This window comes from Actinia tenebrosa, unplaced genomic scaffold (genome assembly GCF_029948245.1).
Source record: "Actinia tenebrosa isolate PJP-AT-01 unplaced genomic scaffold, QUT_ActTen_1.0 PGA_scaffold14__42_contigs__length_11649687, whole genome shotgun sequence".
Taxonomy (NCBI): domain Eukaryota; kingdom Metazoa; phylum Cnidaria; class Anthozoa; order Actiniaria; family Actiniidae; genus Actinia; species Actinia tenebrosa.
This window is the reverse complement of record NW_028292574.1, coordinates 6680246-6695268: the sequence shown is the minus strand read 5'-3', so window position 1 is coordinate 6695268 and position 15023 is coordinate 6680246. Positions and strand designations below refer to the sequence as shown.

General features: G+C 36.9%; 1 protein-coding gene across 2 annotated transcripts; it reads right to left on the bottom strand.

Annotated features, from left to right (window-relative positions):
- Positions 1–101: 101 nt before the first annotated feature.
- Positions 102–14737, bottom strand: LOC116299660 (kazrin). Of its 2 annotated transcripts, XM_031708364.2 has the most exons (10): positions 13536–14737; positions 9978–10226; positions 8913–9228; positions 6991–7171; positions 6767–6820; positions 6416–6517; positions 5592–5758; positions 4577–4700; positions 3614–3665; positions 1790–1927 (listed from the first exon to the last, which is right to left on the bottom strand). In XM_031708364.2, exons 1-9 carry the CDS (start codon positions 14668–14670, stop codon positions 3621–3623), a joined length of 2373 nt encoding a protein of 790 aa, XP_031564224.2. In that variant the 5' UTR covers positions 14671–14737; the 3' UTR covers positions 1790–1927; positions 3614–3620. The 2 variants fall into 2 exon arrangements, with proteins under 2 accessions (XP_031564222.2, XP_031564224.2); XM_031708362.2 differs by lacking the exon at positions 3614–3665 and having other exon boundaries at positions 102–1927; positions 13536–14735.
- Positions 14738–15023: the final 286 nt, after the last annotated feature.

The following is a 15023-nucleotide window of genomic DNA, read 5'->3' as shown; positions in this document are numbered from 1 at the left end:
TATCAAAGTGTCTAGTCTACCTACCACTCTACCTACTCGCCCACCAAGCTAGAAACCGTCGACCTATCCAACCACCCGCTGATATTAAACAACCACAATCCTTTAGTTCTTTAGAACACTTTATTTACACATTCATAAATGATTCACTTTAATAAATTAAAGAAATTCTTTTTTCAGTTCAGTGTTAATAAGCTCTACTATCAAATTCTGATAACCAAAAATTATAATTTAATCCGCCTCATCTTAGTGTCAAGCCTTCTAAAATTGCTGTGACGTTCTGGTATCGAGCTCTTCATTATTACTCGGGAACTGTTTCTGTGAATTGCCCGAGAAGTGCCCGAGGAAAAAAAGTTTTTTTTACATCCGTTACGAATTCCAGATGAGTCGGAGAACGAAGGCTTCCAGCACACACAATAGACTAGAAACGAGACCTTGGAAGCCCGAGTACACGCTCTGAGAGTGTCTAGTTGCTATAAATATTATGTTGCTAAAATCCTAGAATTGTAAAAAAATGGCTTTATACTGCTTTGCAGCTATTGTTTTCTAATCGTTTGTTCGGGTTAAAACTAGGGATGGATAAGACACGGCCACGTATAATTGGACTATTTACAAGAGAAAAGGAGAAAAAAGAACGCAAGAGAAAAGAGGAAGAAGATAAAGCAAGCAAACCAACAAGAAAAAAAAAAAAAAAAAAAAAGAAAAAAAAAAAAGAAAGAAAGAAAAGAATAATAATACTTTTTAACAATGCAAAAAAAAATCAAGAATTTAAACCTAAAATGCTTCAAAATAAAATATTTAGAAACATCAATGATAAGACCTACTTCATATTATCTAGTTACTGACGGGGAAAAACATTATTAAGGACAGAAACGCAGAAAAAAGATAATTTAAATCAGTCATTGACCTTGTCATAAGGGTACAAGTTATCAAAGATTAATTTTTTCGAAACTGAAATCGTCGAAATAGCATTCACTTGCAAAGCATTGGCGACTCTTGGTTTAAAATACGGCATGTTATAAAGTGTAAAAATTAAGTATGACCTCGCACTATTTGGATTGAGCTGGCACCTCACCTCATCCTTAAGCAACCTCGTCCACAGAGCCTGCGTTCCTCATGGTCAGTTACCTTCTTGCTGACCATAAGGAACGCAGGCTCTTGCGACGAGATCCTGTTTTGTGATAAAAAGGAAAAGTCAAGATATTATGGCAATAAATTAAAAATATATAATATAAAAACGTTGAAAATTTAGATTTTCAGGTTATTACGAGAAATGCTATTTTACAAAAGCAAATGACTACAGTCAGCTTTTGCATACGATGGACTGTGGATTTTGGATCAAAATTGCGGATTAAAGGATATGGTTTTACTGGACTGTGGATATTGGATGAAGTCATGAATTGCCTATTGAAGACCATCGAGTTAATGGACTGGAAATTTTGAATCGAATAGTCTCCTTCACAGTTCCCTGCGCCATCTTGAAAGGTAGCCGTGCCTTTGCATCAAAGCGAGATGAACGGTGAGCTTGTAATGATAGATACCTTTTTTTAACACCTTGGACAATTATTCGCATGTCTCTATCATTGCAAGCTCACCGTTCGTCTCGCTTCGATACAAAGGCACGCTTACTTTTCATGATGGCGCAAGGAACTGTGAAGGGGACTATTAGCAATAGGCTAAAATCAAGACTTGGATATAATGAACTGAGGATCGAGAATTATCACAAGAAACTACCAAGGACTTAATGGAATGATGATCTTGGTCGAAGAGGACGTTGAAGCGATCCTGTTCCACCTCTGGTTGGAAGCTGTAGTGTGTTTGAATGCTGGTTGATCTGTAGTGATGATGTACTCTCACACTTCGGTTTGAGCGATCTTTCGAGAGAGCTTGTCGATCGGGTATTGGTAAAGTTGGTGTTGTTCCATGATATCTATTCAAATTAACCAAATGCAAAGAATTATACAATATTAATAGTATGAGTATAACGCATGAAAATACTCTTGTCTTAGGCACGAACTGTCGTTCTTTTACAGTTGTTAGGTCGTGCGCGCAACATGACATGACAACATGGCAATGGACTACTTCGACGATACGGCGACAATCTTAAGCTGCAAGGCATTATTGGGCGTCCAGGGGGCAAATAAAGCTTTGTTACAGTAATGACATCGATTGATATTAACAGCTCACCACAAGAGAGCACACCAAAAGTTGAATTAACTTGTCGATCACCTTTACCCATAAAAGACAGATAAACACAAGAAACTCTATATATTTTACGCGCCATCTTCGTTTTTGTTTTGCCCCCCGGGCAAGATGGCCGCCGTTTCGTTGAAGTAGTCTATTGAGTCACTCAAGGTTCGGCCATCTTCGAGCTGTTTGCCGGCGAAAAGGATGCCTCAGGATGGTAGGTGGTAGTCCATTTCCCTCGTGAGAACACGTCTGACTCGGGGATTTTCTGCAATTTATTCTACGTTAATAACGCAGGGAATAATTGCTCAGTTTTCCAAGCCTGAGGCTCAGTTTAGATCGTTCTCAACAGATCTAATTGGAATTAGAAGTTAATTTTTGCAGATAGTAAAAAACATGAGTGCATAGATGTGCATAAAAGCCTAGTGCGTGCGTGATGTGCAAAGTGATTCCCCGACCCAGTCGACTTCAGGCTTGCCACGCTTCTTATGACACCAACAAGGTTGTGAGCTAGTAATTCTTCTCCTAAACCTTTTGCAAATTCGCTTGAGTGACCAAAAACTTGTCATTGCTAATCACCACCGCAAGTATAGCAGTAGCGCAGATCAACGGGGTCGAACTGAAAGCATGTGAAGACGTCCTGTAGCCGCTATACAGTACATGTATGACCCCGGAGCACAGCTCTAACAGCTCTCTAGTTTCAAGTCAAGATTAGACTTGATAAAATACAGTAAATGTATGAACACATTAAGTCTAACCTTGACTTGAAGCAATTGTTTCGTCGTCACTCAAGCGAATTCGGAAAAGGTCTACTAATAACGAGAGCGAAAACCCAAATCGTCACGGCCCCAAAATCAATGATCATACATGAAAAACGCTGTTAAACATTAAGGGACACACATGTAGAGAATTTCTCTGGCTGTGAAACTACAGTGCTTGTTCTAGAGGTTCAACATGAGATCGTGCAAGGGGCTTTAGTTAATAAACGTTTGGGTAATATACACCAAGTACATAATACTACAATAAGAAGAGGACGGAAAGGTCGTGCGAAAAGAGAAGGTGAAGCAGAACAGAAAGGAAAAATTTGTGTAAGTGTTGATGAAAGAGAAAAAACGGAGTGCAAGTGCGAGTGAATAAGAAAACTCGTATAAAAATAAATGAATCTAAAAAACTGTGAAAAGCGATTCAGCTCCAGTCTTCGCGCAGCAAGAAAAATCCGTATTTACGAAATATAAACTGTTAAAACTAACAACCAATCAGATATTATGAAAATACTACCAATCCAAGTCCAGCTTTTATGTTGTCTTATTTATGTTGATCAGATACCAGTAGAACCAGTATTTGTTAGTTGTACTTTATTCTTTAGAAGTCTGTTAAATCCTGTTTTTAGATTCCTCAGCTAAAACCTGTTAATCCTGTTTTTAGATACCTTATAGTTAAAGTTGATGAGATTCATCTGGACGAGAAGAGAGTTTAGTTTTCTGTAAGAGAATATGAGTTAGAGAAGAACAAAGAAGGTAATAGAGAAGAAAACAAACACCAGTCCCCAATCCCCAGGCGCCGAAAAGCTATACGGTACGCGATGCATGATGGGATATAACCCCATTAATTCCCAGCATCCCTGTGCGAGCATATCAGACAATTCAACTGGGGACGAGTGAATGTAAAGTTTTGAATATTTTTGAGGTTATTTTGGAAAATTAAAAGGGTTAGAAGTAAGAGAACAGCCCGTCACAAATTAAAACATATAAAAATTAGTTTAGATAAAGATTTTAAGTATTTAAAATATCTTAGTCTATAAAAAAAGTTATAAAGAAATAAGTTTATCTTCAGCAAGCCAGTTTTCAAAGGTTAAAAGTATTATTCGGGAAAAAAGTATATTTACTCTGTTACTTTAAAAAATAAATAAGAAAAAATAATAAGCTTTAAATTCTTAAATTATTAATAATAATAACTATAAGGGTTAGCTTATTTCAACTATAAAAATAAGGGTACAATTTTATAAATAAAAACTAAAATTCTAATAGACCAATTTGAAATTCGTAAAATTGTGTTCATTGAATAAAGACTCAGGGTTAGCCTCATTTCAGCATAAAAAATGTTGACAAATACCAACGGTAAAGTAAAGAATGCATAACTTCAACAATACGAACACTTTAAAATTCCACGGGCCTTCACTGGAACACATGAATATTCTACACAAAATCGAGGCTAACCCTGAGCAACAGAAACTCGAAACTCGAGTACTGAGGATAAGACACTCGAATGGCTTTCGCTATAAGCCAATTATATTGTACCAAAGCACATAGTACCCAATCACAATTCTGCACAATTCACACACGTCTATTTTAGGTTTTTACGATTCCCGCGCATGCGCAGTTGTGTAACTTACCCGGAAGCTGTGTCGTTTGTTATCTTCAGACGTACTTCGCCTTGCACCGACATTAAAACTAAATGAGCGACGTCGACGTTGTTTCTTGTCTTTTGCTTGGTCAATTGGTAAACTTAATGTTGCCCTGTTGGGGTAAATACGATTGATATCGTTACTGTTGAGTGTCGAGAAAGGCGCCAATTATAGAAACTATGGCCGAGAAAAACTTATGCTCTCACTTCAAGGGGTCTTGGCTTCGATTCGTAGACAGCCGTGCCCTGGCTAATATCGTCCCAGAGTTTGTTATACGGTTTGATCTGTGCTTTAGTCGTGCCCTGACTTTGATCAGCCCAGTGGTTGTTTCAGGGTTTGATCTGTGCGTTGCTCTGACTTTGATCAGCGCGCATTCACAAGTGTGCATAGTGAGTGTAATTCCTTTATTAACCAGTAATTTTTTAGAAGACACGTTGATGTGAACCTTACAGTAAAGTAAATAGCACGTCTGAAATGGGAGAACTTAGTAGGACTTTTATAAGTTCCATTAAAAAATGCATTGTGGTCTAGCTTGGGTAAAAACAACACCATATAAGGCACAATGAACAAAGATGTAGAATAGACCCTTTTCTAGTTCCAAATTACCGCTGTGTTTCTTGATTAAAGACTCATTTACTCAGGCTTAGCCTCGAATCATTGTCTAAGTATTCACAAATACCAACGGTAAAGTAAAGAATGCACAACTTCAACAATACGAACACTCTGAAACTTGACGGACCTCGACTGGAACACGTGAATATTCTTCACAAAATTGAGGCTAAGCCTGAGTAAAAGAGTCTGTAATCAAGAAACACAGCGGTAATTTGGAACTCGAAAAGGGTCTATAGGTAGGTTTATCTTAAATCCTTATCCAGTAGATAAGTCAATGCTATTTTCCAATAAATTTATCCACTGGATAAGGGTTTATCCTTCGAATAGCGCTATGCACCCTTCGTACAATCGGACCTAGAACTGTAATTTATGAAGAAAGTGCATTACAGACCTGGCAGTGATGATAAGTGCTGTCATTTCGCTAGTAAGGTGACGTCGAATGATATTCTTGGACGGGTGGATTGCAAGAGCTTGTCCCATCTCTTCCGAACCAAATGATGTATCTAACACCATGACAGCTCCATGGACACCGCTGTCACGAAGACTTTCAGCATATTCCTGAAACAACACACGATATTCACTGATTATAGAGCTTTTAAGCTGTGACGTATTTCCGGGTCCAAAAAACTACTGAAATAAAGCGAAAAATGTTCTTAATGTTTCAATCTCCACCCGAAACCACAGGGAGCCCAATTTAAATAAAAGTAAACGGTGTAAATCAAATCGGAGAGTAAATCGATAAGACTTTTTATACATATCGACCACATCAGATAGCATAGTGGACTTATATAGGAAAACAAAGGCGCGCGAAAAAAAATGTTCTAGTGCAATTTTCATGGGTTTTTTCCCCGCCCATTTTGCATTACGGAGGAACACTATCTTGACCTTGAATACCAAAAAATAATAGCAGTCGATTTTAATCAAGTCATGAAGTAAAAGCAAGAAAAATCTTTAAAGAACTGCTTTCCACTTTAGATCTGGAAGTAGTTTTTCCGTACGATTGACGTCGCCCTTAGAAGCTCTATAGAGGCTTTGCATCATCACGCAATGGCAGCCATGACAGGAGCCACAACAATAGACTCGTTCTCCCCTGGGAAACTGAATTCTTTCTCATGTAAATCAGATTAGACCAGATTCAATTGTTCCTGCTTCCTGTCATGGCTGCCATCACGTGATGGTTCAAAGCTCCTAAAAAAATTTCAAATATCTTCTTACCCCCAGGTCTATAGATCGGCACCATCTCATGATTTTCTCGTTGGTCCAAACCAAGGGGTCTGTGTTGTTATCTTCACATTTCTTCCGGCGATCATTAAGAACCTGTAAAAATTCGTGCAATAGAATATCCATATTTGTTCTTACAGATTTGCTTTTGCCATTTCTGTAGGAACCATCCCTGCATTGTATCGGTTGTCGTAGAGAAATCACTGCTATAGAGAGGAGAGGAGAGGAGAGGAGAGGAGAAAAAAAAGACGAGGAGAATAGCGAGTGAGAGAAGAGGAAAGATAAGGAAAGGTATTGGAAGAAGAGGGGTACAGCAGAAGGAAGAAAAATCGGGACAAGACTAACCTGTTTGTCAAACGATATCATCCTGAGAAGCTCTACACCATGCAAAATGCTAATCTGTGGAATTGTAAACGAGTCTGCCATAAGTATCCTATATTCTCATCAACAAGGTCAGGATTACATCGTTGTTATCATCATCGAAAACCATCAAATCACAACAGGAATGTTTTATAGTGAATCAGTGTTCCAAAAGTAGTTTATGAGCACTGGACTCAAACTAGATTTACCTGATGGAATTTCTTATTGATATTCAGGTATTTCTCCATTTCCTTCTTGGTCAACACGTTGAGCATTCGACCATCAATCATTTGAGATTCAAACACAGGTCCATATTGACTGAGCCCAAGGTCTCTCATCCACGTTCGAGCCACCCAGAAATGATCGATTTGAGAAATACATGGAAACTTGCTGATATTTGAAAGAAAGACAGGAATTTTACTGTTATACACCCTTCTTATAATGGCTGATGAACGCCAGAAACGAGGTCACCCAGTCATCTTGCAAGGTTGAGCCAAGCTGCTCATTTAAAATAAAGGCTGTTAGCGCTAATAGGCCTTTTGCAACAATAGATCACGTGTCAAATTCCCCCATAGCAACAAGACTCTGGCGGGCAAGCTTTCCAGACATTCCTTGACAACAACAAGAGTTTAAGTAGCGGAGCGTGACCTTTCCAGAACTATAGTGTCTGTTTTATGGGTAGCATGGGTGGCGTTCGCGGCTAACGCGTCGTCTTTCACCGCTGTGAGTCCAACGGGTCGGGTCGCTGGTTCGAGCCCTGTGGTCGCCACATGTGAATTGAGTTTGTTTGATGTGTTGTTCTCTACTATGCTATGAGGGTTTTCTCCGTGTTCCTCCCTCCATAAAAATCAACATGTGAGTTGAGCGTTGTGTGCATAGAATATTCAATGTAGTGGTAGTGCGTGTGAGTGAAAAGTGTCCCCAATTAGTGCGAAAGCGCTAGAACGACTAGACACTTAAATAAAAGTGATTTATTTATTTTGATTTATTTATTTTATCCTTTTATTCTTTATCAAAGCCGTTGATTTTCCAGAAATACTTTGTTCAGATATTTTTCTATCTTGTGAACGTGTTTTAAACGTTTTAAATCAAAAACTTTTATACTTTTCTTCTTTAAAGTCATTTCATGTAATTTTAAATCTTTTATTGTGAAATAATGACTGGGTGACCTTGTTTTGTGCACTTGTCAGCCATTATGAGAACGGTGTATGCCAACTTAGTAGTTGCGAAATGCTCGTTGGTATTTCTCTGCTGTCAGTCAAAATGTAAAGGTACCGATGGAATTTTTACCGATGGAACATTTTTGATTGACAGAAGAAAGAGCAAATTTCAACATGCAGCTTGTATCAACCGAGTTCACATTATATTGGAAACTGCTAAATACTTGAAGAAGAATAAAATTTTTCTGGTTACTTATATTATAGTACACTAAGCAAAATTACTCGACTCTGATTGGTCGAGAGGAGTACAATTATAGCGTTAACTGTACTCCGTAGGAGTACCGAATTAAGTTGCTATGGCAACACGGCCAAAACAATGTCAAAACAATTATTTTCTAACATTTTGTACTTAAAAAACATATAAATAAAATTTTAAAGCCGTAAGAACTAATCTTTTTATGCATTTCAGTTGTGCGATGGACTGAAAATCGGCCGCCAAATAGACAAAGATGCATGGCGTCGCTTCGCATTTTTTACTGAAGTTTTTTTGAGTGAACTATAAACAAAAATTTCCTATACAAATCATATGAAATATGCATTACGACATGTAGAACAATTTCATTGGGTTAAATGATTGAAAAAATGAAAAATGAATGAAAAATAAGACTGAGATAGGATGGTCTAAATAAAATAATTTTTATAGACCAGAAAAAATAATTTGTGAGTCATGGACCAGATGTGGGACTCATGTTGGTGTGGGGCTTGGCTTGTGGATGGGGGGAACTGGCGCGATTTAAAGTCACGGATCATGCCGGATCGCTTCGTTCGCGGGTTGGGCCTCACATTAGGGTGGGTTTTGCATTTGGTCTATGGTTGTATTTGATGTAGATCTGATTCAATGTATGTATGATTTGAGATGAGATTTAAAAAAAAAAAAAAGACCAGAAAATATAAAGAAATCTTTTACTTACACAGAGTTAGGGTCCCTATAATCTTCAATGGCAAGTCTCAGCTTTCTTCTGTGCATAGCATTAGAAATTCCTAAGCCAGACTCAAGTTCGGCATCACTGAGTTCAAGCAGAACACGCCCACTTTTTACATTGTCATGACACATCTGAGCATACATTGGCATTTTACATTCCACTTCTAGCCATGCAAGAACCATGTTCGCTTTCCAACAAGACATTGTGACATCCTTGTTAAGTTCGAAAATGTGCTGTTTGCTGGAAAAACTTGTTCCAGGGGAGTAAGTATCTAGTAGCTCATCTGCAGAGTGATATTCTACACCTGTACATTAAAGTAATATAAAGATATTACAGACTAAACAGTGCTTTATTTGTTTGTGGTTTAAGAAAAAAGCTATTCATTCCACACAAGGTGCTGTTCTGTGAGGTTCCCACCACCTCAACATTCACTAATTATTATTTATCATTATAAAATAATTATTGTTATTAATCTCATGTTCTGATTGGTTGGAAGCGCGTGCTTTATGAGAGCACATTGCATGCACACACACTTTCAGTTGTGTCATTCCTATCTACTGTAAAATAATGGTTATTGTAATTTGCATTTTATAAGAGAAATAAAGAACTTGCTTGCTGTGCTGTGTGGAGTTATAAAGCACAGCTTGGGGATTGGCAGAACACTGGAGAAGTGTCGAGAAGCACTCCGCTACGTGTTGTGCTTCTCCTACTGTAACACTTCTCTCGTGTTCTGCCAACCCCGCGTGCTTAATATAATTGCACACAGCACAAGCATGCATTTTCTATTTCTTCACTACAACACTCATCTTATATGTTATTTTATAAAAAATGAGGAAAACTAGAGAAAAGAAAGAAAAAGCTTTTTGGCAAGGGATAGAACAATATGCATTGAACCAATGCAACTCACATATGTGGTTCAGTTACAGAATTATCCCATGTGAAGTGCTGTAACAGCTGTTAGTACCACCAATATACCAATAAATGAATCAATCATTATTAATATTGTCATTATAATTATTATGGGCATGTAAAATATCAAAATATTGAAAATACCTGCAAATGTTTGCCGGGTTGATTTTCTTTGTTTTCCTTTGGAAAACAATTTCGAAAGTGAGCCAAAGTTTCTACTCTTGTTCTTCCTTTTCAACTTCTTGTCAAAGTGTGCGGAGGTTGGTGTTGACGCAGGGGTACTGTAATCAAAGACTTCATCCCCGGGGGAATGAGGGGCTGGAGGATTTTCTTCTGACTGTGAATCTGAAGCCTGAGAGTCTACCGGTGTACTACATGGAACTGGGAGAATTTCTAAAGAAAAAAGAAAGAAAGAAAAATATAAATCATTATGGGCATTTATAAGGACGAAAAAGAGTTTTGAATTTAGGTGAAACAGCACTTCTTAAATTTTCCCAAACAATCTTTTATGTTTTATCAGGTGGGCTTATGACAGGGGAGAGGCTTATAACCCAAGATAAAAGTGAGTTAAAACCAGGGAGAAGTTTATAATGGAGGGGCTTATTAATGGGGGAGCTTTTAACTGGGATTTCACTGTAAGACTGTTTGGAGACATCAGTATTTTTCACAGGTAACTTAATTCAGCAATGGGGCTAAACCACTTGAAGAGTAGTGGGGATAAGCAACTTGAAGAGTGGGGTAAGACTACTTCAGGCTAAACCACCATGGGGCTAAACCACTTGAAGAGTACGTAGTGGGGATAAGCGACTCGAAGAGTTGGACTACTTGGGGCTAAACCATCATGGGGCTAAACCACTTTAATTCTTAATTTCACACAAGGGAAAAATTACCCCAACTTGGGGAAGGCACGAGAGCAGCTGGAGACAGCTGGGTAGAAAAAATAAATCAAAGTATAGTAATCATAATGACAAGCAGTAAAAAAGGTAAAACAAAAATCAAGTACTTTTCTTCTTAAAATAGCTGGCTCTTTCAATTATGTCAAGTCGATTAAGACAAGATGAAAATAATCTTATAGATACCTAGAGGTCATAATGTTAAGAATTAAAAATTTATTGCTGTTATCTATAATCTGCCTTAATCTTGATTACAATATTGATCATTAGTCAAGCTGAGAATGTGTTTAAGCATGGTACCACTTAGATAAGATAAGAACCTATATATAATAGTATAGCTTCATAATGAAAACTGAAAGCTTTCATAATATTGAGCAAAAAATGAGAACAAATTTTGACTTTGAAATATAAAGTATACTGGGCACCTGTATTCCTTAGTAATTTGGCTTACAAATATTATATTACAGTATACTGGTTTTTGAATGTCACGAAACTTTCCATAATATATTTTTACGGTAAACAAAATATTATATATAAATAGCATTTGATTTCCTCCTTTTCATTAGGAAAATCCTGGCTGCAAGGAAATTTTATTCACCTGTCTTTAATCCCACTATTCAAAAAGACCCCCTTTCAAATTATATTGGATGTGCTGCTAGGTAACATGAAAATACGAGAGAAATGTCACAAATTCCATCACGAAAAGGTTTGAATTTGTTTGTATGCTTGTGTTAATTAGGCATTAAGCTATGTCAACACAAGGCTCTTTGGTGCATAACGAAAGCAGCACTATATAAAACATGTACATGTACACCTCTTCAGATAACCAAGTGATAAACAATACACTTTGTAGCTAGTAAGGTTTCTTATGACACAGTGGTATATGATTATTCTTTCAGACTCAACCAATTTTTTTTTCATCAACTTTATAAGGCCTTGTTACATGTTGAAACTTTTAGATGAAACTAATTGTGTGCAACAGCGTTGAAAGACAAGTTTCACCTTGTTACATATATGGATATAGAAACCTGTTTGCGACACAAGTTTCAGATTCACAAGTGCTTTCAACTACAAGTTTCAGCATGTAACAATTTTTGTCTTTTTTGACTTAACCAATTAGTTAATAATTAAGCCAAAAACAGCTGTAAATGTATGGATTTATCCTTGATTGTTTTTCTAGACTTTGCAGCCAATATATTTTTGTCATTGTTAAATTGCTGGTGGTTCTATCAACCCCCAAGGGCATAGATACTGTGACCACTGAACAATATTGATAACAAGCTACATGTATATAGTTAGCTAGTGCAATATCTCTGGGATTTTATATTTAAAATCCTGTCAAAAGAAGCTTATAAATCAAATGTCTGCAATCATAATTATGAACTGAGAAGTAAAGATAACAAGTTAAATAGTGCAATATCTTTGGGATTACATGTTTAAAACATTTTGGTGAAAGAATTCAAAACTGTGACGAGTAAGAAACAATAGCAAATAATTATAAACTGTATATGGGTATGGTATAAATAAAACCTCTATCTTTTCAGGGTCAAGGTTAATGCATGCTCATTGGTTTTAAGACATTGACAAAAAAAATCAATATGCTCAAAAAACAAACAAAACCAATTTTTATCATGAAGCAAGAAATCGATGGAGATGTACAACTTTTTTTTGCAATTGCAACGACCTAATTAACTAATATTTTTAGTCAGTGCATAATAATCAATTTCTATATTTTTTTGCACCCAGATTAAATACCTGCACATCTGTGTTGGTCAGAGTTATCTCCCAACAACATGCCTAGATTATTGCCCTATCAATAACACTTATTCCAGCAGGCATTGATATAGTTTAGATAAAAGCTAAGGGACTCGTATTATCTTAGAGATTAGAGTCCATAAACAGGCCCATGCAGATACATATCCTGTAAATAAATTTGCTTCGCTTACACGTTGAACTTTGGTATTTACTTTATCAGTAATTGTCAAATAAAGAACAGTGTCAAAATTGATAGTTAAACACTACGTTAAAGCGAGATACAAACAATTTTAAGTGCAATGATAAAAGGAATAGATATATCTTTACGTGAAAGAGATAAAATTTTGATGTCAGCAGCTTTTTGCTGTATTTTTATAGACGTGCAAGGCAAAAGTTCTAGAAAAATTTTAGATTCAGATATGATAATAGATATTGATTCTTCTTCAAAATAGGCTCTTAAAATACAAGCACATTAATGAATCCTTCCATAGTTGGGAATAAAGGATGACAGACGTCCCAATAATACCCCTAAAGTCAGAATCAGGCCATTTCCGGTCCAAAAACAAACAGAGAAAATAAAAATAAAACAATAGAAGTAAATTGACGCGTGTTATTGCTACTACTAATGAGAAATGAAATAGATAGCATTCAAAATTGACTTTTTAAATATTCCTCGTAGGTAATAGGAGTTAAAGTTAAGACTGATCTATTTTGATTTTATATTTATAATCTTCGTGAATATCTGAAGAAAAAAATTTGATTCTAAACACGCGATCTCAATAATTATTGCAAGTCTTGCTTACGAATCGAAAACAATTAATCGCATCTCTCGATCTACGCATCAATCAATATAGAATTTCGGATAATGTTGCTGCTGAGAATTCCCAAACAAAACTTGAACGCCTTTTCTTGACTCTGAGGAGTTTATAATTAGTTTATAGGTCAGTGAAGGGGAATAAAAGCCATTTCAGGGCTTGGCAGAACATTATTTAATAATGAATGACAATATGTACTGTACTTAAAAAAATTTGCAATCAGCTAAGATAAAACTCACCAGCAGTGCTGTAGGGTGACTTTGATATGTTTTCAAGTTCTCCAGTCGCATGAATGTGAAGTAGTTTTTCTACGTCCGCTTGTATTGCTCTGGAAAAACGACTCGAGTTCGAAATATTTAAATCGTTCGTCTCTCCATGTCCTTTATGGTGGCTTTGAGTAGAAGGGATATTCACTCTCAACAGCGTCAAACGCTGTTTTACTTCAAGAAGTTCACTTTCTACGACTGCTAGATGCGTTTCTTTAGTCCGTATTTTATTATTTAAATCATCAATGCATTGTAGACTGTCTTTTCTCTCGTGAATCCATTTTTCTTTCTCGGAGAGAAGTTGCTTAATTTTGATGTCACTAGTTTTCATCTGTTGCTCGTAATTCTTAATGAATTCTCTCAACTCTGACTCCTTATCCTCCAGTATGCCATAAACTTGTTTCATCTGATTTAATAATTCCATTTTTTCGCTTTTAAGCTTTTTCCTCTCGGACTTCATACAAACGATAGTTTCTTTGGCACGACTAATTTCGTGTTCACAACAGTGCAATCTTTCATACAATTCCGCTAAGTCTGAATTCGATCCTCGAAATTCATTAAGTTCCTGCGCTAGAAACTCGTTCTCCTTTCGTAATCTTTGATTCTCGTCACCTAATTTCTCTAATCTCTTCAAAGAATCGCCACTTTCTTCAGAACTATTACTCATAGTTCGTGTAACGGCCGAGTGTCCTTCAGCGCTCGTATTTTCCTGAAGTCTTTCAGAAGCAAGTTCGACTAATCTGCGATCTTGGTCACGAAGTTCAGCCTTCAGATGCTCAACCTCCCTATTTACCGAGTTCAAAGAGTTATTGATTTTTGCTGCGATGACATACTTCTCTTCTTTCAGTTGCTTACTTTCTGATTCGGCCTGTTCCATAAGTCTTCTCATGACGGTAAGACAGGCATATAAGTCGTCTTGCTTGCGAACCAACCGTCCAGAACCCCCCGTACGTTTCTCTTGTTCAGGCTCAATGGATTGAGAAATAGTACCTGTCTCTTTTGCGATCTCGTCAAATTGTTTCATGGCTTCTTTAGTTAAGTCTCTTGGAATGTCATCGGTTGTATTAGAATTATTGTCCACACCCGGATCACCAGTTTTATCCGCCATTTTTCTGGTCGATCCTCACTGAATACCTGATTTCCAGACAACGACTCGACGCCAGCCTCATTTGGGTGTCAATAAACCGGAAGTGCTTCGTTTTCATCATTTCCGGTGCTAATGATTTGCGAAAAATTCTGGAGCACTTCAAATAAACGCCTTCTCTCCGTCATTCAAGATTTGATCCTTATAGTTTGTTGTATTGTTATTTCAGGATTTATCAAATCCTTAGTTGCCATCTCTGCGATCTACAAGAAGGCAAGACAGATCAGACCGTAATGTTGTTGTGACTTCATACGGCTTCCTGTATTAATGTGGATCGTGGCGATATCCATTCACAAAATAAATCTTTTTTTGTTGTT

What these genes read in the sequence shown, in the direction of transcription:
- LOC116299660 (XM_031708362.2), bottom strand. Translation starts at nt 14,670, where the DNA reads ATGGCGGATAAAACTGGTGATCCGGGTGTGGACAATAATTCTAATACA. An exon ending in TGATATCGTTTGACAAACAG is followed by an intron (nt 6,518 to 6,766) that starts GTTAGTCTTGTC and finishes GAATTTTTACAG; the next exon opens with GTTCTTAATGATCGCCGGAA. An exon ending in ACAAACGACACAGCTTCCGG is followed by an intron (nt 1,928 to 4,576) that starts GTAAGTTACACA and finishes TAATTTGAATAG; the next exon opens with ATATCATGGAACAACACCAA.